This window comes from Hemibagrus wyckioides, linkage group LG26 (genome assembly GCF_019097595.1).
Source record: "Hemibagrus wyckioides isolate EC202008001 linkage group LG26, SWU_Hwy_1.0, whole genome shotgun sequence".
In the NCBI taxonomy this organism is placed as follows: domain Eukaryota; kingdom Metazoa; phylum Chordata; class Actinopteri; order Siluriformes; family Bagridae; genus Hemibagrus; species Hemibagrus wyckioides.
Window position 1 is genome coordinate 12,148,262 of NC_080735.1, and position 27,484 is coordinate 12,175,745.

Genomic DNA, 27,484 nt, shown 5'->3' on the forward strand with positions numbered 1-27,484 from the left:
ACATGCACGCACACCCTCTTGCCCTGCTGTCCTCTAAAACTAAACCTACCCCCTTCCCAAATCTCCATCTGTCCAGGACTACTCCATCTCTCTTTCTCTCTCTCTTTCTCTGTGTGTGTGTGTGTCTCTGTCATTCGTATCCCCCCCCTCACCATATAAGTATTACATCCCCTCCTCCTTATTGCCCCAGCTCCTTTCAGGCTTGTGTAAACAATATTGTCCATTGCTACGTCACACTGAAATTGTATCCCTGATGCCACGTAAGCAGGGGTCTGTCTGCCCGACAGACAACCCCCCCCCACCCCCACACGCACATCTGACTTTCACATGGGTCAAAAAAAACAAAACAAAAAAAAAAAAAACACAGAATAGGAAGTCTGTGTAGAAAATGCAAATACGAACCATTTTCAATCTGAAAACCATCTCACACACACAAATCATTATCAGATTTACACAGAGACAGAACCAAAACAAATATACAGCAACATATGCATCATTTCACGACTGGAGTGTCGTTTAGGTCTCATTTACATTACATTTACAAATACAGATGTCGTTTCCATAAGATAAAACTATTGTTAAAATACTTCTTTTTGCATTAATGTCTGAATCCCTTTAGTATAATCATCCCCTTAAACATAATCAATCCCTTTAATAATAATAGACCCTTTTCTGTTAGCTGTCTGTTATAGAAAATAAATTCCATTTGAGTGTTTTACAACATTTGTTACCTGATCACATTCACCCCTCTGAAATATTCCAAAAATTGCATCACCTGAATGTCTTGAAGATCATGTGAAGAAGAAAATGCTCTCATTCATTATTTTTGATTTTCAGGGTTTGTGAATATCAAGATCGCTTGGAAAGTACAACCATCTTATCCAAATTATACATTTGAAGTACGTCATTAGAATGTCCTGCTATAGTGTAAAAGAGCTATAAACAGATTGTTGCCTGAGATGTTTCTGTGCTGAATGTAGAAAACAGTTAATATAACTTTAATTGTTAAAGGGATGAATAGCACCCCAATCAAGCAATCGGTCATAACCCTGATCCTAGAACAGCTAAATTTCAAGTTTAGATGAATTGGAAACATTGAAAAGGAGCTACACTTATGGTTTTTCATTGTTTATACCAAAACCTTAAATATAGCATATTGTAAAACCTACTGCAATGGTGAACAATAGACAAAAGAGCTATTTCCTTCTGTGTACAGGTAAACAGTTTGGACAATAAGGCCACATGGAGACAGTAAAAAGTTTTGTGTCTAGAGGGGACAGCAGGAGTTTGGTTTACCCACGGGGGAAAGTTAAGTGCCATGTCATTACTTTTCACTGACACACACAGACACAGACACACAAACCAAATGCCTGTATTTTGTAGCTATGGAGCTAAACATACCACCACAAGTTGACAATAGACTTAAGCTCAGCAGAACCCCCACTGAGTGGCTGTAATATGTCTGCTGTGTCTCAAAAATCTGACGCACAACAGCTAAAAATTCATCACTAACTCAAAATGTGGTGTATCGTAGAATTAATGTATGGGGAGGAAAATTCTTGGGTTATTATTCAATCAAGTGGTGTTAGTTTCCTCAATTTTTAGAAACAATTAGTCACATGATAATCAGTTCTTGTGGGGCAGGACATACCTTACGGAAAACTCTGTAACGTCTAATTGATTGTATGGAATCACATGAAATTTGAAAGGCATGTTAAGAACATGTTCGTGAGAATGTGCACGCAGTTTGAGGTGTGGTCATCCATAGGGGACAGGGTTATATTTAAATAGTTCTTCCTCTGAAACAGAACGTCTGGCAGAGCTGGAATTTGGTGTACTGCATTGTTGTTTTAATCTGTAAGGGAATTTCTAATGATGAGTTGTTTAAAAACCATGTGCACCATCGCTTAGTCAGAACAGAAATTTAGCCTCACAAAGCCTGAACTAAATTTTCATCTATGGATCTCTTTACTCTTTGCCAAGAACTGATCACTGAGGGAATCATTTGAGAAAGTTGCTTGGATGCCATCTGAATAAAAAATTTTTCAATGCCGTTCACTAAAACATATTTTGACATCTTTTACAGTGTTTAAAAATTTCTGCCACTAGAACGACCACCCATAGCCTTTTTTTAGGGAGGTACATGATACAGCAGAAAACAAATGTGTTTTATCATACCCATCTTAAAGTCGAACCTGATAAAGAGCAGAACTTTCCCGTGACTACTTTATCACCTTGACTTATCTGGACTAAGCTGAGGAGTTGACCCCACAGTCCTCGTTTCCCAGAAGTGCCTCACGCATATACACTTAAGATTACTATACATATGCACAGCATGCCTTTATGTATGATCCTGATGAATGACCATTCAATCTCTCCTTCCCCCTTTTAGGTGTAAGAAAAAAAATGTTAAATTATTAAAACAAGATATGTATGTATGTGTATATATATATATATTAGTCCATTAATGACACATTTTAGCTGACACTACTCAGGTTGGTTTAGTGTTACCAGAACAGGAGGTTTGGTCATATAATTAAATATAATTTGGAAGGAATTTGACTGAGCAATTTGGACAGCTTTAAACTATGTGGGTAATTTGCCCAAATTGCCACACATAGTCTGGACAGCCCGGATGTACATGTCGGTGTTACGTGACAAGCAGGACAATAACAATTACCAGGCTCGGTTATTAAAGTACCATGAGGCACGTTTAAATAATACTTCTATTAAAGACTGTTATTACCGAAAGGGCTCCATTTCTGACAAAAAGGCAATTTGCAATGGAATTATTACATTTAAGAAGTGCAAACTTTATGAAAACTGGCAATTTGTACAGGATTAATATCACTAATAATCCAAAAATCTAATCGAACAACCATTAATCTCTTCCACATCAATAGATCCATATGTAAAAGTAACCCAGGCAAACAGGGATTAATGCAGTGGCAGACCGTCAGGGACAGCAAGGCCTTCTCTGCTGGCCTAAACAGCAGTGATCTGAATCACTGACTTGCATGTTAATATATTTAATATATTTTTCCATGAATGTGTATTAAATTATTCCCAATAGTCTATTCTCTACATTTCATAGCTTTTCTCTTGGTTGCGCTGCTTCCAGTAGTGTATATTTATGATCAGAGTATTTATCCAATCATATTTTAGCTAGTGGCTGACATCATGTGTTGCCCAGCCTTAAAGCCTTCAGAATCAATAGTGCAGGCGCCCGTAGCTTAAAATAAGTGGCAATGAAACCGTTCCATTAACCAATCAGATTTCGAGTTGGCGTCACTGGGGCCATCTAGCAGGCATACGATTACGTCAGCAATTTCACGTCTTTTGATTGGTTAATTGGAGTAGTCAGAGGCAGTGACCCGCAGAAACTAAATAATATATATATATATATTTTAACTCACAATGGCTGACAGAGGAGAAGAAATCGATTTGGTCGCGGACATCCTTACAAATGCATTTTTAAGCCAGACTGTAATAAAATGGACTATTCCTTGTGAGGTGTGAAATACTGTAGACTAATTTCTTTTTTATTTTGTTATTTAACGCTTGATTAGTATCTACTGCCGTGGCGTCATAATGATAGTATAGAGGTGGATTCATTCAGGAAGGACGTGTGAAATGCACGGCCCACCACTGGATTAATGTGTTTTAAAAATCCCATGTTTTCATACAGTATCTCTAGTAATATCCTATTCAGAAAATACAATTATTATAGATTCTGAATGAAAATATTACAGTCTGAAAAAAAAAACACTGCAAAATTGAGTGGAATTAAAATGAATCTGCAATTTGACAACTCCAGTTCCTTTTCAATTTCCTGTTGCTCATGTTCCTTATTTCAGCTATTTGGGATTTTATCAATATTTGGAATAAAATTCCATCTCACCGGTTCAACAAGACACAGCCATTTTTTTTGTCTTACCATCTTCCATGTTGTCTTGCTCATTAGGATTATAGATCTTGACATCTGTAAATGTCTACTACAAAATAATCAATATAAAATCCTGACTTGATGTAATCCAGAATCCCAGATCCTACCCTGATAGTCCCATGCTGGGACCAGCACTGTCCAATTTCACTGGATAACCATTCTCTCAATTCGGAACTACTACCATTCCCAAGGCATGGAGCCACCTGTTCAAGGAGCTCAGGCCCAACAAATTTGACGCAATGCTTCTCCAATCCTAAAGATTATCCATAATGTGCAATTAGAGTCAAGTTTGAGGGACTTGGAAAGCACCCATAGAACTAAAGGGTTTTGTCCTTTTGGCTCCAATTTCCAGATCTTTTCACTAAAACAGATGGTCCTAAAATGCCTGATTAGTTAATGCATGCTTGGAAGGGATCGAAGCCAGGCAAACAGACACACTACAGTCTTCATGTGGTGTCATCAAGTTCTGCACTTTTTTCTTCCAAAAAGACACAATCACTGCTAACCTACACCACTATCTCATGGCAAAGCAATCCTTCTTTCCAGTCCAAGTGCAATGCCACAAACCTACCCCTTCCAAATTTCTTTAACATTTAAAAAAAAACAGACACATAGTTTTCTGCTGATGCTACTCGCAACCCAATACCCAATGAGATCATCCAGAGTTTTGTGAAAAACACTGGGAGACGTGGACTCAGCGCCATCCATGTCTAACAATTAATACAGAGTTTGTTTTGAAATTGCCACAAGCTAGATGACACTTTCCAGCTGTTTGCTGGGGTTCCTTATGGCAACCCTGTCAAAGGAGGCAATTATGATGGAAAACAAGACGACATTGGCCCCATTAATTCATCTACTGTATATGCACAGTATGGCAGCTGGCCTGACAAAGAAAACACACAAAAAAGGGAGTTTATTATGGTTTATATATTTGCACTGAAGCTGTTTGGTTATTCTGCTTCAATCAAAATGAGCTCAGGGCACATTAATTAATTCATTCACTCACTATATGTATATGTATCAGGGGTGAAATGCATTGATATTATTTCAAGCTGTATCTGATTTTGGAGTGAATTTGTGGTTTAAATGCAACAGTTCCTCAACCTCAGCTACATCGCTTGAGTTCACATCTGATCTCATCTAGAGAATTGTTCGGAAGTGGGTTTTTTATTTTTCCCCACTATAAATTTAGTTGCAGTGTTTCTAATGAATTTAGATAGTTCTGTTTCCTAGAATATAAACAAAGAAGTAGCATCATTACCATCGTTGTAACCTCAACCAGGAAATGTGCAAGGATGAACGAGTAAATTCTGTACATTCATGTTTATGTGTCCCGAGAGATATCTGACCACTCTCACAACCTCATAAAAATAAAAAGCTTATTTTTCCACTGTATGCTATTGGATCCCTGTCCTGATGCCCATCTGTAGTCTCAATCAGATGAACCTTTTATGCAAGCGTTCTTTAAAAAAAAGAAAATTCATTCAGTGCCTCATTCATTCAGTCTGTAGTTCTATCTGTTTAGGAGAACATTATATGTTCCAAGTAATGTACTCATATTTGGTTACATTCCAAACAGATATAAACTTGTTAATAAATGTTAATCATTCAGAAAATTGTGCAATTTTAGGCTAATGGAAAGAAAGTAAATGCTAGCATATGTCTTGACATGCAAATATTTATTTCGGAAGAAAATGTCATAGAGAATTATTTGGAATAGTCCTTGAAACAACAAAACCTCAATGGTTGCAATTTTCAAATGGTGTAAGAGGAAATGAAGCTCCGTGCCAGTAGTTATCAACATATGAACGATGGCAAGAAAATTGCAGTTACTGAGCCGAATGTAATACAATAAAACGATAAGTTATGCTACACGTTTTGTTTCAAGAAATATCTTTCCTTCGAGGATACTGCAGGAAGTACACTCACTGTGCTTCAACCTACATATCCTTACTGATGTGGTCCATAATGGAGACTAATGAGCGCTGCTTCCTGTGTGTATATGATTTGTCTGGGTGGATGACTGTGCATATGGTCAGCTTTGAAGAGCGGTTGCACTTCCACACATACAGCCTGAAATCTACATACGCACATTTGCACAAAAGCACACTAGCATACTAAATAAGAATGAACACTAGACCATTTTCATCCATCTGGTCAGAGGCATTTTCAGAGAAAGTCCATAAACACATAAATCAGAAAGAGTTCCTTCTCAAACATTAGGATTATTTCATAAATATCAGGAAATACCATCAAGAATAACAAAGTAACAGCAAACCAACCTTTAAGTGGTCTTTCTGGGAAGTCTAGCCCAACTGCACATGACATGTCTGAATCTTTCTGAGTAACACTCCAAGCCTGAACTGCATCACTGATATGGAATATACTAAATCATCTGAGTCATTCGGGCCTCAGAATTATCAGCAAGACTGATGTCAAACTGTTATCCTCCTTCTATGTGCTCTTAAACCCCACCCTACAGCCTAGAGTAGGTGTGGTATTAAATATTAATGGTAAGATAAACCTACATGCCAATATTGAATGTTACTGTGTATGCTTCATGGACATATTTCCACATGTGGAACCATTAAAGGTACAGTCAGTCGCTTTTGGCAGGCTGGCTACAGCTGGATGTTTTGTAGCTCAAAACGCAAATAAACACACCCCTCACATACAGTATTCCATCCAAAGCCACACCTTCACAACCCAAACATCAGTGCAGGATGATGAGCTTTATAAATTAAAAGCTAGCATGATTGACAGATATATAGACATGCCTCCATGACTAAATGTTGGTGGTCCAAACATAACACATTCTGCCTGGGGAGTCCATTTTTATTCTTAGCACTTCTTTTATTGGGTAACACTTTATTTAAAGGCCAAGGGCCTTCAAAAACCATTCCCAAACACAATGAATAAAACACAACAAGGTAAAGGCTATTATAGGAAAATAACCACTGGGAGGTGTGATTCTGCCCAGAGGTGTGATTCTGCCCCCTTACATTGATTATTTTCCAATAACAGCAAGTCCTGAAGACTTTTATTTATCTTATACCAGAGCAATGTCAACACTATAAATGTTTTCAACATTAATAGTAATTATTATTATTAGCATATTATAATTACTTTCCCTTCTACCTAAAAGCTTTCCCCTGTTACAAAGACTCCTTCCAAAAATACTAAATAAATCTGTCATTCCAGAAAGTTTCAGCAGAACTACACTATATTTTACAGGTTTATGTGGAGCATCTGCCCTGTCAGAGCTCCTGTGATAGAAAATGAACCAATATCTTCTGAACTAGAATTGAGGCTTGAACAGGATAAATGTATTACAGAAGGAGAAGGATTTGTTTTATGTAAAGCCATTTAATTAATGTCAAAACTTGTGTATTCTTATGTCTCAAAAACTATAATTATATTTGATTGCTTTTAACCATATTTCAGAAAATATATGGGTCTTTAGTAACAGCAGACAAAGCACTTTTCATAAATTCATGAGCTAACCCACAAACGCAAGTAAAAGCTCCAAATGGCTCGCTCCCATGTTTTGATTTCTTAGAATCTAAATTCACAAGGTTAAAAAGTGCTAGCTAAAATAATATAATAACATGTGATATGTTAGTTAGCTAGTTTGTCTATTTATACATATGAACTCCATATAATCAACATCCTCTTCGAACGGTTTCTAACCTACTCCATGTTGTCACCTATGACCTATAACAATGAAGTGCATTTATCTGAAACATAGCTACATACCATGTGAACATTTTTTGTTTTGTGAAAGACATTAAGAAGTGCGTTTTTCCCCCTCTATCACACATCTAATAGTCTGGACCCAAAATCGGCTTATTTTGTCCAAACACTATGTACACTATGCTTGTGACATCTTTATCAATGTATAAGAATGTTCTGTTAGTGAAAACAAAATAAAACTGTCAAGATAAAGATTAAAAAACATACAGTCACAGATTAAAGACTATGATGATTAATGGTTCTGCTTCATACTTTAATAATGTCACTTGAAGTTTTTCGACATTCAAATTCCATCCATTCTGCTCCAAAACCTTTGTGCAATGCTTATAAATGTGGCTCTACATATGTTTTATTAGCAGCTTTCAAAATAGGAGGCAATTTATAAAAAGGCTTTTCATAAATTAAAAAATACTGACCGCACCTTTAAATGACACCTTTAACACACCTTCACTGTCCCTTTGCAATACACTCACACCCCCTAAACACATGCACATGTGCTGCCTAAATGTCAAAACGTGTGTGTGTGTGTGTGTGTGTGGCTTCTTTCAGATTTCCTGATCAAGTCTAGTCTCCACTTAGCCTAGACACTGTGCTGCATTTTAAGCCAACAAAACTGCAAGTCATTCAGTAAGAGGGCATGCAAAGAATGTGAAAGATGCTGAGCGAGATACGACGTTAGTGCGCACTGCTACATACAGTACTGCTGCTCAGTGCAACAGGTTGAAGAGTGATGATGTGATACATATATTTAGTCTTACCTGATTTGCGCTTGGTGCCATAATCCCTGAAAAAGAAGAAACAGCAGAGAGACATGATTAGAGCTCTGGCTGTATATCTTCCAGTCTTTGCTGAAAACATTCGCACACACACTCACACACGCACACACAAGCACTAGCGAGGATGCAGTGTGTGGCACGGTGTGGAGCGTGCATGTGTTTGATCTTGAGGGTTGGAGGACGAGCTGTTGATGCTACAACAGACAGAGGGTGGCTCATCATGTGACTCAAACAGAGCCAGTCTCTGTCCCTGCATACCCTGTTCATCTTTGTTTGCTCCCTCCCCTTCTCTCTGTCTCACTGCTTTTCTCCAGAGGATGGAGAGAGGATCTGCTAAACCCTCACTACTTAATAGATTAATGAATTGAATTTAGCCCCTCAGCTGTTAAGGCATGGGTAGTGTGTGTGTGTGTGTGTGTGTTTGTGTGTGAGTGGGTATGTGTTAGATTTAAAAATTTAAGCTGAGAATGTAGAAGCACAAAGAGGCAAATAAATAAAAAGAGAACATAATCAGAGAACTAAATAATGTCAACAAATACCCAGAAAAAAAAACAGATTATGTGGGATACACCCTGGAAATCTCAAATATGAATGTAATTTAAAACCTGCTAAGACTGATAATACGTACCAAACAAGACTAGAAATATACTTCAAATGAGCAGCACCACCAGTAAAAGTGTATACAATTTATTTAAACCCCAGGATACAAACATTATTCAATAAATGATGCAACAAATAATTCAGACCATTCGAACGTTTTCAATTCTATCTTTGTGGGGTTGTGTATTAACATAGCTATATATTCATATGTCTATACCGACCCTATCCTCTCAGTGATTGCACTATACTCTTAAGCTATTATCATATATTTTTAGGCCACTGCACTGTACATACGTCATTGTCCCAACCCATTGTTCTATACCAGTGGTGTCCAATCCAATCCTCAAATGGCTGGTGTTGGTGCAGGTTTTTACTCCAATCAGGCAGGATTCTCACCTGATTTTACCTGTTTACTTGGCTGATCTTGGCTTTCAGTAGACTCTGGATGGTTGGAATAAAAACCTGCATGAAAACCAGCCCTTACCACATAACATTGAACACCCTGGCACTATAATCTTAAACCAATGCACAGTACTAAGCTGTTCTAACAAACTGTCTTATACACTATTCTTTTAAGCCATTCCACTATACTCTTAAGCCACTGTCCCAACATTGTCCTATACACTTATTCCAGTGCCCTATACTAAGCTGCCCTTCTGTCTTATATTCACATCACCTTTGCACTATACTTTTAAGCCATTCCACTATACTCTTAAGCCACTGTCCCAACATTGTCCTATACACTTATTCCAGTGCCCTATACTAAGCTGCCCTTCTGTCTTATATTCACATCACCTTTGCACTATACTTTTAAGACTTTCCACTATACTCTTAAGCCAGTGTCCCAAACCATTATCCTATACTTTTAATCCATTGCATATACACTCTTATCCCAGTGCACTGTACTTTTTCACCATTACACTATACTCGTGTCCCATTACACTATACTCTTAAGCCATTGCACTATAAATATCTGTCTCACAATCCTACCACCTCCCTTATCTTTACTTCTCCCTCCTGCACTCATCTCTTAGCATCTCTATCCCTCCATGCATCCTGTTGCCAGTCTCTGCCTTTGTGACTCTGGCCAGCAAAAGAAAGATCTCTTTCTGCCCCATGAGCCTGAGGTCACCCGGAACATTCTGCAGCGGCACAGCTCGGGAGTCAGAATGCCTGTCTTTGTTGGCTGAACGGGAACAGAGAGAAAACACTGTCCTTGAGCAATATTTGAACTGCAATTTGAGGGGCTCAAAATCAAACTAACACTGTGAAGGACATTATATTCACTAATGTATGCTCTCAGAATAAATGGCAAGAAAATTCCCATTTCCAGGCTACTATTCTGGTTTAACGGCTCTTTCTTAGACCAAGGTGCTGTTGTGCACAGGCACTAAATACCATTTCCAAACCCAGTAATAAATTCCTGAACATAATAAACAACGACCGTTTGTTGGCCAGTCCGTCTGAACGTGGAGGCTGATGACCCAGAATGTTAGGGGTAAGTCCTGAAGTAATGACCTCATCGTGTCACTTGGGTGTCTTTAAATCAGAAAAAAACGTCTACAGTTCTTGGTGTTACAGCTCCCATGATCACTGTTAAATTAAGGAAGTGAAGAGGTGGTAAGCACGAGAATATAGTCGTGTATGTTTATGTTCTCATTAATTCATAGATCCTGGGTATCGAGTTGCAATGTATCAAAGTAAAACAAGGCGGATCTTATGACAGTAACAGTTGTTAAACAATGCTGTAGTCGGCTTCCTTTCATTGCACGTCAAGTTGAAGATAACAGAATGCTTCTGGTATGCTAGAAGCAGAAAATAAAGCAGCAGTCAAAGCTCGCGTGCTAAAATCTGAATGGCATTTAAATGGTGAATTAAAGAAGGGAGGGCAACATGCTGAAAAGTGCTTAACTAGAGCAACTTCCTCTGGAGACTCTTCAAGCAAGCCTGCAGCAGTTTCATGCCGTTAAACATGAGTCAACCTTACTAAACACACACAAACACACACATTTATTTACTAATTACATTACTAATAACTATTAAACTATACATTTGTATATGTATATGGATAATGCAGGAAGACTTTTGTTTGTTTTTTTTTATGTACGGATCAAGTGACAGATTTTCACTGATGTAAGCTCGGGTTATGAGATGAGTTCTTTGAGTACATCATAACAACTGAGCTCAGAGTATTTGTCTTATAAAGGCCTTTTAAACAGTATCATGTAGCCTTATGTATCCTCTATTGTAACTGAATACTGCTGAAGATGGGAAACTCAATAAAAGTTGACTTTAAGTACTTAAAAGAAAAGTCCACCATGAGTGACTTGTATTTGGATCTTCATAATTAGCATGTTGATTTTCTTTGGATTTATTTGCCAGAATTGATTTTTATTTATTTTTCTTACCTTTCATTGGCATCTATTTTTATTTTGGTTAACGGTTTCCTACATTACCCACAAATGTGTTTGACTACCAACAGGCACCAGTGGGAAATATCCCTCATTTCATCTCTGCATAAAGAAAGCAATGCAGCAGCACTTTAGTGTTTTAGTGTCTGTCTGGCTCTTTTAACTCCTTATCTTTATACCCTGCTCAAACAGATCAGGTTCCAAAGCTTTACCTTTGATGCTGATACTGCCATCAATGACATATTGTTTATCACAGGCTAACTAATCAGTCCAATGTTCGCAAAGGAGTAGTGGAGACTAAGGAGTCATTAATATGATATTGAACATACTATTAAACTTATCACATCTTCTATGTTTTTCTCATACATCACTTATCTCCTACAGTATAATTGATATTATCATTAAAGACAATTTGTAACCTTTTAGAAAAGCTACCAACAAATTAGCACCAGAATTGATGATCACATCACCGATATTTCAATATAAATATGTTTAATCTGTCTCAAGGTGGAGTTTTCCTTAACAGAAAATGTAACTATAAAGCCTTTATGTGGTTGTGAAAGTCAAATGTTTCAAACCAGGCTTTCGAAAGGCTGTTTTGCAATATTTTTCTTCCTCAGGGCTTTTATGATAGAGAACTTGGTGCTACATTGCGTTAGAACAACAATCTGTAAGATCCCAAAGCTGAATTTTGTCCAAGGGCTTAAAAATATAAGCTATGAACAAACTCTATTCAGCCTTTCTGTTTCTCTGTATTCCCTCACAGTATGTGTGAGTAAGTCTTGCACAAATTGAAACATGGGAGGTTTTAGTAGAAGTTGCTGGAAAGGTGACTCCATCAGAGGCCATTAAGGACTGTTTACAAGAATCCTGAGGCCCACGCAAGGCTGTAAACAAAAAGTAAACAAAACCATATAATACTTATGTGGCTCAGTGTAAGGCCCTGGGAGGCATTCACCTTGTAGGAATGGAGTATATGCATGGAAGAGGGCTAGAAAAGGTGCCAGAGAAAGAGGAGGAGGAAGAGAGACAGCATCTGTAAGGCATTACAGAGTGAGAGAGAGAGAGAGAGAGAGAGAGAGAGAGAGAAAGACATGGCATCAGAAGAAAAGGGAAAACAGGAGGCAGGAATGGGGTGATGGTTGATAGTAGAAGGGGAGCAGAGAGAGAGAGAGAGAGATGGGGTGTGGACATGATGGAGGATGACACGCTGACCCTGCTGTTCTCTGACCCCTGTCTCCCACAACTCAAATCCCAAGAGACTGATTAAGCAAGAGACGAGCCACTGGAACAGTAATAATAAAAGCAAGACTTACGACTGAAGGCAAGACAGACAGACAGATACAGGAAAAAAGAAATTTCAAATGTTGTTAAAAAGTTAACAAGTACCACATGCCAAAAAACCAGATCATCAGTTTTGGAGATACCAAGAAATTACGTAATATTTCCGAACATGGCCAAAACAAGGCCTTGGCTCTAAGGAGAACTTTCCTGTTATGGATGCCTCACTGAGTCTTGGCTAGCCACAGCTGTGTCGCAAGAAAAGCCGTGTTTTCCCAAATCTGACTTGCAGGTAGGCCAGCCACTCATGCTATCATAACAGAGTAACGGATGACAGGACTGAAGGGTTCGGGTGTAATCACATGAGCAAGCAAAAATGTTATCTAGTCAAATAAAGAAAGAAACCTCGTTTCATCACTCTTGTGTCATTTTGCTAAGCAGGAATGTATGACAGAACACAAAAGCTGCTTCAAATCCGTCTACACAGATTGTGATGCTTTTAGCTTGAAGCTACACTCCACTATTTAATCCATTAACACAAACAGAACAAACAATAACATAGGCATTATCCTCCCCTCCCCCCTCTGGACTCCAGAGCTAATATACCACACTAACCTAAAGTACCTCAGACATGAAAAACATTTTAACCTTTACAGTATATTATTGAAGAATAAATGTGTTTTAGCGTAGACTAAACTACCAAAAAGTTCCTCTATAATGATTCACAGAAGTGAACAAACTGTCGAAAATATAGAAAGTACAGTCTTCTTCCAGACTAACATTAGATAAGCAAGCTATCTAGCTGGCTAGTTAAATGCTAACTAACTATCCTGCTTACATTTGTTAGAAGAATGGGGTTTCTGTATCTTTTCAGTGCTTTGATTATCAGATGCAAAGATTTAACGGTATTAATATTAGCCAAACCTGTCGAAAATACCAGAACAATTAACACTTATTTCATTACTTTGAATAGCTAAGTCAGCTAGCATTCTCAGCCTGCAGATTCTGTGATTAAAGGTTTTCAGGTAACCAGAAAGTTCTTTCCTTATACAGTTTTCAAGGTGCCATTTGTGTCTCGTTCATAGGACATTATATTTACAAGTAATTCTGTGAAATGTTAAAATCATTTTAAACACAGGGAATTGTATTTCAAGTGCATGATGGATTATGATTTTTGCATGAATGTATGAATCTTTGTCTATGAGTTATCCTGTGTAGGTTATAAGAAATGTATATTTCAGTTTGTATCCCACGACATTTACTCAACCCTGTGACCTGAATACATTCACCCCTATGAAATATCAGGATGAGAAAAAGGAAAGGAAATTCTCGCTTCTTTATTTTCAGCAAGATTGTGATATTGTCTGATCAAGGACACCTTGAATGTACAACCTTGCCGTCTTTACCCTGATGATAGACGCTAAGTGAATTATTAATTTGTTATGCTGTTAATTATTTTCCTTTGTGATAATTGATTATAAATTTACCAAACTATTTTAAGTAAATCACTGCATCTGTATATTATATCATCAGAATGGATGGTGGTTAACCCTAATTGTAATCAAATGTTTAAAAACACAACCCTGAAATTTGAGGTAAAGAAAAAATAAATAAATAAATAAAACGTTTTGTTCAATGGTTAAATATTTTCTTAAGATTAATATTGAAAAATGGCTTTAGGAATATTCCCAGTTTGTGGATTCGCCAGTTTCAAAATTCTAGACATCCTCTATGCCTGTTTCATGACGATAATGCAAAGTGTGCTTATATATGAATCAAGTCTGTAAAATTAGAGCGAAACATAAACAAAATCAGAGATACCCGATTAAAAATCATAAAACGTCACTGATTCTTCGTATAAAGCATGTAAGCCATGTGAGTCTACAGCCTGGTGCTTTGGTGTATTTATAACGATTTCCTTATGCGCAAAGGTCTACTTGGCACATTCTCATTTTCTGTATAGATGAATATGAGACCACAATCCATAACTTAATGCATGTCTTTCTAAAAATACCCGTAAATCTCAGCAGGAGCGCACCCAGCTTCCAAAACATCCTCCCCCTTAACCCCACCCTCATCTTCAAGCACTCCTCTAATAGAGTAAATCCCATCCATTACGACTCCCAACCCCCTTGCATTTTATTTTTTTTAATTAGATGAAAGCTTTTCAGCTAACGGGGTGAGGCTGAACTGACCTCAATGCTGAAATTGTATTCCTTCACTACGGTACCAATTAATCATCTGAAGTAATCAGTGTTGCTTTACACATACACAGAAGCGTGTAGGAAAGTGATCTGAGGATATCTACACCACACAGAGACTGAGGGAGAGATATGCAGTGGAGCAGAAGAATTCACTGAACCTGATTGATGTCCATGTGAAAAGCCTAATTATTAGGTACAGGCTTTATAAATCTTCCTCATGTTTCTGCTGTTTTTGTTCTGCTGTCAACTGGACGCAAAAATTCTTAGCTGAAGCGCTAGTAGTCAAGCGCAAATAATGCGTAAAGAAACGCTCCAGTGTTTTTCCAATCTAATCTCTAGACTTTTTGACATACATAAAGTAAAGAATGGAGGAAACAGTGACTTATAATTCAAATGAAAGTCTAAGGGCTGTTGTGGAGGCCTTAGTAAATATTTCTGTAATATTTTGTTGAGTGATTCAGCTTTTTTTTTGTACATTTGGGAAATCAGCCTGCTTTTACAGAGAGAACTTTTGGTATCTATTAGAAAACGTACACATATTCGCAGTGGCGGGCCGTGCATTTCTCACCTAGGCCTTCACCGGTGTCCTTCCTGAATTAATCCACCTCTATACCATCATTATGACGCCATGACAATAGATACTAATCAACCGTTAAATAGCAAAGTAAAATATAAATGAGGCTACAGTATTTCACACCTCACAAGGAATAGTCCATTTTATTACAGTCCACCTTGAAAATGCATTTGTAAGGACGTCTGCAACCAAATCGATTTCTTCTCCTCTGTCAGCCATTGTGAGTTAAAATATATATTTTTTATTTAGTTTGTTCGGGTCGCTGCCTCTGACTACTCCAATTATCCAATCAAAGGACGGGAAATTGCTGACATAATCGTATACCTGCTAGATGGCCCCAGTGACGCCAACTCGAAATCTGATTGGTTAATGCCATTGCCACTTATTTTAAGCTCCGGGCGCCTGCACTATTGATTCTGAAAACCTTAAGGCAGATTTCTTTCACCCTGGCGATACATGACGTCATCCACTGGCTGAAATATGATTGGATAAATTCTCTTATCATAAATATACACTACTGGAAGCAGCGCAACCAAGAGAAAAGCTATGAAATGTAGAGAATAGACTATTGGGAATAATTTAATACACATTCATGGAAAAATATATTAAATATATTAACATGCAAGTCAGTGATTCAGATCACTGCTGTTTAGGCCAGCAGAGAAGGCCTAGCAGGCCCTGACGGTCCGCCACTGCATATTTGTTTATTACTCTCTTCACAAATCTTGAGGAAACTAAACAAGAACAATGCTGTTTGTCTCATCACGACTTTTATTGTTTGTATTTTGTGCATCAGCGTAAACTGAAATATTTGTTTGTGGAAATCAATAGGCACTACAGATTAAGATTAGACTGCATTAAAATGAGACTAGAAATTGTTAGAGTACTCCTTTAAATGAGTCCCCTAATTACAGTACTGAAAACCTAATGGTCCAGGATTACATTTTTTGTAAAGAAAGTCTAAATAAAGCCACGAAAAACGTCCCGGAAATGCCAACAAATCTGTCTGAGACAAGTGGATATAAAGCACACAGGAAAAAACAAGGCCAGACATTGTGTACTGAATACTGCAGATAGTGAAAGAAAGAAAGAGACATGCAGTAACTACATTAGTGTCTGAGAAAACCCTTTTAGGACATTTAAGAGGAGAAGAAAAAGAACACGAATCTGCTGTCTGTATTATTTCCGGTCAATCCGGACTGATTGATACAGACTGATTTCACGTCAGCCAGTACGTCAGTACGGTGCACTGCTAGTAAACATTACAACACCGATTGCAGTGTGACGCGTCACATGATTTCTGCCATCTGATCTCATTCTGCTATCTACAGCGCTAGCTCTGACCTCTACTGGTACAAACACTGCACAGCACATACATCTGAGCAGAAAATTACAGACAACGATATTCAATGAATGCGTTAGTTTTACAACACTGATCTATTATGTAATTTAAAAAATTAAATCATATTGGTTAAATATATGGTGTAAATGATCTCATGGCTCAGTCTTGTTGTTTGCTTTCTTATATAAATGACACAATACACAATGTTTTTTAGATTATATCTTAATATCAAAAAGAATTATTCTCGTGTTTTCGGTGTATCTAAATCATTTATTTTTTAACCATCTTTAACTATTTTATCTGAGAGGTTTACTGTATGTTTTGCATTTTTGTGTGGCAGGTTTTTCCACAGATTAAATAAATAAATAAATAAATAAATAAATACTTTTTAAGGCATTTTCAGGATTTCTAGTGGTGTTTATGTTGTATTTCTTGCTTTAGACATACAGTGTGATCATTTGCAGTTCTATGGTAGCTGTTTAATTGACCAATTTTACTTATTATTTTCCCTGATTTTCACTGTATTTATTAATAATAATTAATAATCAGGTTGTTACTTCTGTTCTCATTTCAGTTCTTAGTGTTTTCTTAATGAAGCTTGTCCTTCTTTAAGTAAATGTCAAGTTTAATGCATATTTAGCTACAGCAAAATATTTGTGATAGTTGATTTCAGACCAGATAACAAAGCAGCCTATAATTTAGCAGTGTTGACGTATTTAAGAAGCCTCTTATTATCGCCACACATGCATTAAAGCACAGTGGAATACTTTTCTTCGTGTATCCCAGGTGAGGAAGTTGGGGTTAGAGTACAGGGGCAGCTATGATGCAGTGCCCCTGGAGCAGAAAGGGTTAAGGGCCTTGCTCAATTGCCTAACAGTGGCAGCTTGGCGATGGCTGGGGCTTGAACCCTGACCTTCCGATCAACAACATCAATTAATTACCTCAGCATCCTCTCACGTAATTTGTTTGTAAATCAGTGCTGTTTGTCCAGCTGGAGATTCTCTGCTGACGCAGAAACATCTGACACGCAGGCATTTGAGCTGGATCAGGTTAAGTTTATTGTTAAGGGTTTGGTGCAGTTCACGCTTCAGCCAGCAGGTGGTATATCACTGTCACTCACCACTCTCTCTCTCCTGATGTTTATAGTTGTGTGTTTGTGTTTGTAACGTTGGTGGTGGTGATGTAAGAGATCTGCGAGACGAAGTTCTGCAGGCTTCTGATCTTGTGACTTACACACTTTAACGAAGAAGGACACACTTCCATTATATGTGTGTATAGTGAAGTATTGAACTGAAAACAAGTCTTGGGTTCTTCTCAGCACTCAAAGGCCATCTTTGTGTAAAATCTTTCCCACTTTCCCAAACCCAGAGTCTTTCGTTTCTCTTTGTTTCTCTCTCATTTGGACAGACTGCGGATTATCCTTCAGCATAATATTGAAGAAAAGTCAGAAAACACAAATTCCTGCACTCAAATAGGACTTAAAATTCTAATAATACCAGCTATTTTATTGCATCCATCTTCATAAAATCCTCATGATAGATCAGGAAGTAAAAAAAAATATATGGATGTGATATAAAAAAATACATATTTAGCATTTTTATTTTAGTTCTCTAAAAATTACAAGAGTAACTAACTTTAGCTTGTGCGTATATGGTCTAGGTTACTAACAGCAGCATCAAGTTACCTATGTATCTAAATTAACAAGCTGATTTTCTCTGCATATACACTATATTGCCAAAAGTTTTGGGACACCCCTGCAAATCATTGAATTCAGGTGTTGTTTTTCAGGGGTTGGGTTTGGTCCCTTAGTTCCAGTGAAAGGAACTCTTAATGCTTCAGCATATCAAGACATTTTGGAGAATTTCATGCTCCCAACTTTGTGGGAACAGTTTGGGGATGACCCCTTCCTGTTCCAAAATGACTGCACACCAGTGCGCAAAGCAAGGTCCATAAAGACATGGATGAGTGAGTTTGGTGTGGAGGAACTTCACAGAGTCCTGACCTCAACCTGATAGAACACCTTTGGGATGAATTAGAGCGGAGACTGTGAGACAGACCTTCTCGTCCAACATCAGTGCCTGACCTCACAAATGCGCTTCCAAAGGAATGGTCAAAAATTCACATAAACACACTCCTAAACCTTGTGGAAAGCCTTCCCAGAAGAGTTGAAGCGGTTATATCTGCAAAAGAGCAGGCCAACTCCATATTACATTCATGTGCATGTAAAGGCAGACGTCCCAAACCTTTGCCAATATAGTGTATAAGATTGTAATACTATACTTTTTATTCCATTGTTCAACACAGCACAAGACTGTAAAGTCTTTTAAATGGAATTTAACAGGATTTTGGGTACACTACAAACCACTTCTTTCAAGTCATTCTGCATGAGAGCAGCTGCTAAATGCCGCAGATGTAAACGTTAATGTACGAGGACACAGCACATTACAGGCCCTGGGGCTGATTTACTAACATTTTAAAAGTGTAGCAGCATGTACAAAGCTGAACACACAACTGCTGATAGTGACATAATTACACAATTACTGCATCTTTAAAATGAGCAACTTTACATTAAAAGAAGTTTGTGGAAGTCTGTTTTAAGTCCTAATTTAAGTTAAAAAAGGGTCAGCCATGATGAAGCACCCCTGGAGCAAGGGAGGGTTAAGGGCCTTGCTCAGGGGCCCAACGGTCACAGCTTGCTGGTGCTGGGGCTTCAACCCCGATCAACAACCCAGAGCCTTAACCACTTGAGCTACCACCACCCTCATGTTCATACCTCTGATGCAAAATTAACATAGCGCATATGAGAAAATGCTAAAAAGTACTAAAAAGTGCAAAGATGTTCTCTTCAGTTCTTCACAAATTGTCATAAATCTATTTAAGTCTATGGAAAGCTTGGATTCACCATTGGTCTATTTTTTTTAATTCATCTGTAATATATATAAAGCACTTGCTTGCACAAAGCTAGGAAATTTACTACGCTTTAAGTGAATTTGTCCTTTCTGTTAAGATATATATATTTCTATTGAGATTTATAAATACATACTATACCTTTAAAACTTGCCTTGGAAAGACAAACTCAATATGTCATAGAAATGCTAAATTTATACTTTTTTCCAGTGATCACTCTCTAACCTGTGCAAGCACAACATCAGACCATGGAAAGTTCACGCTGTCCGACTCTGCTATGACGCTGGGAGGCAGTGCTGCTGCTACTCATTAATCTTAATGCTTCTACGATTTTCTGGGAAGATTTTTGTATTCGTATCCGGTTACATACCTAAGAGGTAGAAATGGCATCACTGTCAGCAGGGTGTGTAAATTTGCAAGCAGATGCCCTGTTGAATAATCTGTCTTGTCTTCGTATATGAATTTGCATTTGTTTAGGACGCATTGTCCAAATATCAAATTTGTATTACATCCCTATAAAGCATCCCTATAGAATAATGCTACGAGGAAAGAAAAGAGCCATGTTGAATACACCGGGTCTAAAAAAGAAACAAATTAATACACACACGTTCGTTCATATACACATAAGCAGCACACACTTGAGTGCTTCCAATTACATGGACACTTACACAAGCATAGAGGTCACTGAGGTACCTGTTCTAGCTTTGGTGTTTAATCACTGAGCTGTCATTGCTCATAGATTTCCTAAACACCATGGTGCTGTGAAAATGGAGGATAGAAGTTGTGCTGATCTGACAGTCATACACTGTCATTGTAATGGCTGACTTACGGATTTGGGCAGAGGAAAGCAGAACAGAGCTGCTCTGAGATCAATGTTAAAAATCACCTGGAGTGTTGTGTGCTTTACTGAGATTTTTAGGGCTCTAGCTACACACACACACACACACACCTCTTAATTGTACATGGACAGCCAGCCAGTAAGCCAGTGTCCCTGGTTTGTGTTGATTTAATAGGAGCAGGAAGCAACACAACCCAACCATATATCACCTGTCTACCACACACACACACACACACACACGTAACTACTGGCCTTGACTCCTACCAGAATCAATCCTTCCACCCAATAAATCTCACTCTAACAACTCATCTGTTATTGAGCTTAGGAAAACAATTTCATGCTTGACAATTTTACACACACGTTAATGCTGTATACCTAACGCTGAGTTCGGGATTAACGCTAACACAGTACAATACTAATTACTCTTGATATGGGTATTATAAATAATGTGTAACTAAAAAACAGTCTTTCTGCAGCACTGTAGATACAACATACAGTAAAAAAAAGCAAGAATGTGAGCAGAGAAAGATCGAGAGGAGAGAGACATAAAAGAGAAGGATAATCACGTTCGGAAAGAAGTGTAGAGTCGTTTTAACGTGCTTGGATCTGATTGGTTGGAAGGCGTGCATTATTTCTGTATAACCCTGCAGGTTGTTCTGGCTGTAACATGGACGATATGTTAATTGTAATGAGCTCGTTCTAATATGTTCTTGTTTCTATAGCAACAGCTCATAGAATGGGGTTTTGTTCAATGAACAATGAAAGTTCCACGTAATTTAAAACTGATAATAAACTGCGTAAAGAAAACTGTTGTCTATAAAGTAAACCCTATAAACATTGATACGTTGATGTGGTGCATTATATTTTATTTGTTTTATTATGGGATGTGTATTTAACCTTTATAGAAGAGTCATGGTGCTTTGTGAAGTTTATCAGCACAGGAAAGTTTTCAGGATAGAGGAGTTTATGCTTTCCAGTTTCTCTGTAAAAAAAAAAAAATGATAAGCTGTGTTTTTTTGTTTGTTAGTTTGTTTTTGAGGGAGGGAGGGAGGGAGGAAGGAAGGAAGGAAGGAAGGAAGGAAGGAAATAAAAAAGGAAGTAAGGAAGGAATGAAAGAAGGAAGGAAGGAAGGAAGGAAGGAAGGAAGGAAAAAAGGAAGGAAGGAAGGAAGGAAGGAAGGAAGGAAAGAAGGAAGGAAGGAAATAAAAAAGGAAGGAAGGAGATAAAAAAGGAAGGAAGGAAGGAAATAAAAAAGGAAGGAAGGAAGGAAGGAAGGAAGGAAGGAAGGAAAGAAGGAAGGAAGGAATGAAGGAAGGAAGGAAGGAAGGAAGGAAAGAAAGAAGGAAAGAAGGAAGGAAGGAAGGAAGGAAGGAAGGAAGGAAGGAAGGAAGGAAGGAAGGAAGGAAGGAAGGAAAGAAAGAAAGAAGGAAAGAAAGACAAGTGAGAACAGAACCTAACTTGACACTTTACAACATTAACTCTCACTATAAACCAATTCATGAGCTGTTGTTCATTAATAAATAAAACACTGTAGTCATTGTCAAGTTATAGTGGTATAAGAGGAATAACACACACCTGACCGTTCAGTTATACACAACATTCCTTACATAACCGCAGCTCTGACAGTCGACCGCAAGGTTCACATTGCTGCTTTGTTTCTAATACGCTATCGTTTCCATAGCAACAACTCAGAACTTGTAAATTGGACGCTCAAAATAAGCAAACACACACGAAGCTTCCAGTTTTATCTTTTCTGTCTTATTAACTTCAAGAGAAAGTGAGTTTACAGCTGCTATAATGTAAGTGATAACCTGAACTAATTTCATGGACATTTCATTACATCGTTTAATGGAACTTTAACAGTATTATGATGTTCTTAAATAAATAATAATATACAGATTGTTGTGGTGTAATTTGCTAAGGTAAAAGTGGAATCAAATACTTTCAGACGTGCTTCTATTGGAACTTTAGCGTAACAGTAACTCAGCTTCCTTCACTGAATGACATTTCTTCATTGAATATTTTGCCATAACAGCACACCTCTTACAGAATAGTTATTATAATAGTTCTATAGGGTTGAGGTCAGGACTCTGTGAAGTTCCTCCACACTCATCCATGTCTTTATGGACCTTGCTTTGTGCACTGGTGTACAGTCATGTTGGAACAGGAAGGGGTCATCCCCAAACTGTTCCCACAAAGTTGGGAAAATGAAATTGTCCAAAATGTCTTGGTATGCTGAAGCATTAAGAGTTCCTTTCACTGGAACTAAGGGGCCGAGCCCAAGCCCTGAAACACAACACCTGAATTCCAATGATTTGGAGGGGTGTCCCAAAACTTTAGGCAATAAAGTGTATATTCACATTGTGCCTCATACTCAAAGAGGTGGATTATGGTCCGGGTCCTGTAACTTGCTGGTTTGCTATGCGGATTCTGTCTCCGTGTGGTGCAATGTGTGTAAGTAAAAGTTGAATTTTTGTGGCTAATTACAGAATAGCCTGAGAGAATGTCCTCAGACACACACACACACACACACATATAATTGTCTGTCAGTCTGTGTAGTGGCAGTGACTACATTAGAATAAAATGCATTCTGTACCAAAAAAAGTAAGAAACACAAATACACCACACACACAAACACACCCACATACATATCCAAACAACGCACACACACACGCTTTAGTAATTGGTTTTTAGCTAAAGTTATATTTGACAGATCAGTCATTCAGTACGGCAATACAGTAGTTCAGTATGGCAAGCTGCACCCCCACTGAAAACATTCCACTGCAGCAGGACCTACAATAAATCCTAAAGGAGCTAAAATCAAAACAGGTTCCTTGTGAAAACACTTTAAAACGACCATGCAACCTTGTGTGTTGTGTGTGTGTGCATGTGACACTCACTCTACAGGAGGGTTCATGTCATCTGGTTTGGTCTCGAAGAAGCGCAGAACTTCCTCGCTCTGGGAGATCTGGGGAGGAAGTCGCACCAGCGCCTGATACACCAAGAGGAAATGACATGGGACAATCAGCAGGGACACACATGACTTCCAGACATCATCAATACCGAGTTCTACTGTCCAAGACTTCCAAACAGGATGTAGAGGATGACTAAGGTCTGCTCACATCACTCTGACAATGTGTTCAAGGTTTAGCGATCCCACTGTTCTTATTTGTCTCGCAGTGCAGTTCTGCTCAAAAACAATAGGTGGTGCTACACTGATGCAACATTTTTCAGCACATGAGGTCGAAAGGCCAAATTAATCTACCAGTGAACATGTAAGGATTCATGCTAGCGCTTGCCACAAGACCCAAATTAAGACGTCAGCTGGGATTCGCTTCGCGGACTCTGGGTCTCTGAGGTCCCCACATTTGCGTGGGAAAGCTGGTTAAGTGAGGGATTTGGCCCTGAAGCACCAATGACATCATTTCAACAGGAAGTAGTCCTCAAAACAGTTTGAAGACTTTAAGTGATGTTTGTGTTAAGATATCTTAATAATAGAGCCTGACCAGGACACAGGCTGCTCCTATTATGATCTAATTCATTTATCCTCCTACAACCCTGTTACTCAAATCTGGGAAATGAAAATGGTTTATTATTGAAGGAAAACTCCAACCCTTTAGAGGCACTAAACAGGTTTATAGAGAAACATCTGATGTGCTGAGCTAATTTGTTGTTCGGTTTCGTTACTCTTACGGAGGATGTGTGCTGTGTTGATATCTCATTGGGACATTGCAAGCACATTTACAATTGCGTCTAATAGGAGAAAACATTTCGGCGATCTCAAACAGAAGCAGTAACACTCACTGCTAGCTGCGAAAAAAACCAAAAAAACCTTCTTTTCTTGCGCATGATTTGCCAGGAATAATCAAATTCACATTAATGTTATAGCTGTACAAAGAAATTTGAACTTCCAAACATATTTGGTGTATTTGTTTTATTTGGTATAGTTGTTTTAGAAGCCTGTCTCTTTTCAGTTTCTTGTCACATCACTCTATGTTCACCAAGTTTTCTATTCCACACAATCTCAAAATGCTTAGACATTGTGGTCCCATTGTGAAGAGGTCACAGGTAAGGTGTCCGTCTGATGACTCTTCCATGCAGATCATGTTTGTGTAAGCAGTGCTTTATGGTAGAACTGTGTCAGCTAAACCTTACTCCTAAACATTGGTGTCATCTTGGCGCTTCGCTTTCTGGCCAGCACACAAGCTAACAAAGCAGAGTTTTCCTAGTCTTCCAGATCTTGCCTTCAGACTAATGGCATTTCTGACATTGGATATTGTGAGCATTTTTATATGTTTTCATAGCCTTTCTCTGCATCGTAGGCATCAACTAGAAATATTTTTAGAACGTCAGTCAGCTTCTGAGTCTTAGAATTTTCTCTGGATTTTGTTACTTGTAATGACCTGCCTTATGAGTCAATTAAAGACTAAAGTTCGGAAACCAACTGCAAGGGTGTGAAAACTTTCCACATGCCACATTTACTATTTTATTTTAAGTACATCTGAGCCTGTGTGCAGTGATGGAGCCCTACAGGTCTGGCTATGAGTTTATTAGTATGCAGTAGCATATAGCTGGTATGTGTGATTGATGGCAGGCATCGAGTTCCCACACTCAGTAATGAGATCTTGAAAAAAGAACTATATATGTGATAAATTATAACAAGTACACAGTATTGGAAAATCTGTTAGTTCAATGTGTTGCTTCCATATTCAACCAAACTTTCATAGTTGGCCTGAATGCTTGAGTCTGTACCTGAGGATGTCCAGATGGAGATGAGAAATTGATTCATGGTTTGTTTTTCACGCTGACAAATTTCTTCTGAACCATGGATTGATTGCTCAATTTTACACAACACTTCTGCTGTGTGCAAAATGGAGGTCAGTAGGTGCATCCTAATTAACGGTGAGCGATAAGGCTTGAATACGCAGTATGTATGACGACGTTTGTATGACAAAATTTTACAAACCATTTTGCAGAGAAAAGGAAAATGGAACAATAATAGTTTTAAACATCCAGTCTGTTTGTGAGTGATTTTATAGACATTTCTATGATACGCATGAACAGCTGATTTTAATCATTTAATTCAATTATCATTAAAAATAATATATTTTAAAATATATTTAAAAAAAAAAAAAAAAGGAAAATTCTATTAAAATCTGTCACAGTGTTAACATTTATTTCAAAGATTCAGTACACTTTTAACATTTATTTTTTAACATAAATCAACTGCTCTGGGCCAGCTCTCTTTAAAAAAAAATAAAGTTTTAGAAAGATATTATGCAGTTTATTGTGATACAATTTGTCATGATATGAATATAAAATCATATTTCCCAGCTCAATTCCAGTCAGTTCGTTCTTACAGCAAAAAGTATTTTTATCTCACAATAATATTTAATATTTTTATCTCACAATATTGATAGGATAGTGTCATGTTGCCCGACCCTAATGGCAATGTTTGTTATGTATGGCAAATTATTCAATTCTTTATTTAATATTTCTTAACTCTCCATTTCAATCTTGTTCACTTGTAAGTGAAAAAATAATTTAGTCTGCTGAAATCGTAATAATCACGAGTTTGAATGCTGTTTTTTTCCCACTTAGACGCTGCGAAGCTCAACACGAAAGCACATTTTTCAGGTGGACCACACATCACGGACCACTCGGGGCCAAAAACAGCTTTCACGCTCAACAAAATTTACCGACAAAATCTTGCTGCAATTGAACCTTGGTCTGGTAATAAACTGCACATGTGAAATCACTCTTAAAAAAAAAAAAGCGATTTATTCAATAAATCGTTTCAAATGTTTTCTAGATTGACAGCTCCTACAAATCTACAGTTAATATAATTCACTATACCTAATTTCAGTACATTTTTATTAGATAAAGCAGCAAAACTGAACTATGAATCTTCATATGCATAGACTTGTCTGCTTCTTTTGATACCAGATTAGCATAGCCCATCAACGGAGGTGGGGTGTGGGGGGGGGTGAGGTAGACTGACAGACAGCATGTAAGAGACATATGCACTTGTGAGGAGAATCCCTCGAGTAAACACATTCCCTGAGAACATCGGCCAATTACAAGGAGGTCGTTTGTCTAATTAAAGCGCGCAGGAAATGGGTGGTAAACATCGCCCTCTCCAACAACTTCAAAGCAAATTGCTCTTTTGCCTTGGTCACTAATGTGCTGCTTCCTCAAATAAGCAAGGATAAATTTTAAAACGAAAGTCATTAATAGAGTGCAGGAAGACATGTCTCTTTTCTCAGTCCAAGGTGTTTCTTAGCTGAAAGAACATAGAGTCCTGTTCCTGTCTTATCAGCGTTATCAGAGTAGTCACAGCACCTGCTGGGTTTTCCACAGCTTTACTTAATGCTAATTGCAACGGAAAATATTTAGCAGGATACGTTAACGGATCATTTTTTGAATATTTTGAAAGGGATGTAGGGCTTGAACTAGAACAATAATGTATGTGGAATTCTCAAGTGTTCTTGGATATTAGTACTGGCTGTATAACTTAAAGTGCATATCAGAAACTACAAGTTTTCTGACAGTAGAAAGTCTTCAAAAATGCCTCTACTTGGTAACATGACACGTTGTGCTTTGTTTCTGGAGGCTGTGGATGTATTGATGGTTTATAGCTGCTATAGCATAAGCGATTGCAGGAACTTGTTTCATGGACATTCAACTACATTAAACGCAACTACAACATGTTTAAAAGAAATAAACAACATGTATAAAAGAAATAAAATACTTCAAGAAATGCTTTTATAGAAAAGAATAAAACGTATGGGTGATGTCATCACATCATAGCATTTCTTATCATTTTTTTCTATAACATCATGCCTTCCGTCT

At 37.8% G+C, this 27,484-nt stretch overlaps 1 protein-coding gene and 1 long non-coding RNA gene across 7 annotated transcripts in view; one reads left to right on the forward strand and one right to left on the reverse strand.

The window, feature by feature from the left end:
* sh3pxd2aa (SH3 and PX domains 2Aa) overlaps positions 1-27,484 on the reverse strand; it is a 123,314-nt gene that overhangs the window by 47,383 nt on the left and 48,447 nt on the right. For all 5 annotated transcript variants that reach the window (XM_058380184.1, XM_058380186.1, XM_058380182.1 and 2 more), the window contains exons 5-6: positions 23,533-23,624; positions 8,458-8,483 (exon numbers count right to left, since the gene is read on the reverse strand). In XM_058380184.1, coding sequence (XP_058236167.1) covers positions 8,458-8,483; positions 23,533-23,624 — 118 coding nt within the window. The remainder of the gene's footprint in view (positions 1-8,457; positions 8,484-23,532; positions 23,625-27,484) is intronic.
* LOC131346647 (uncharacterized) overlaps positions 1-27,484 on the forward strand; it is a 71,864-nt gene that overhangs the window by 38,484 nt on the left and 5,896 nt on the right. The window contains exon 3 of one of the 2 annotated variants that reach the window (XR_009203654.1): positions 26,234-26,365. The exons of the other annotated variant lie outside the window; for it this stretch is intronic. This is a non-coding gene — a long non-coding RNA (uncharacterized LOC131346647). The remainder of the gene's footprint in view (positions 1-26,233; positions 26,366-27,484) is intronic. 2 annotated transcript variants of the gene reach the window in all.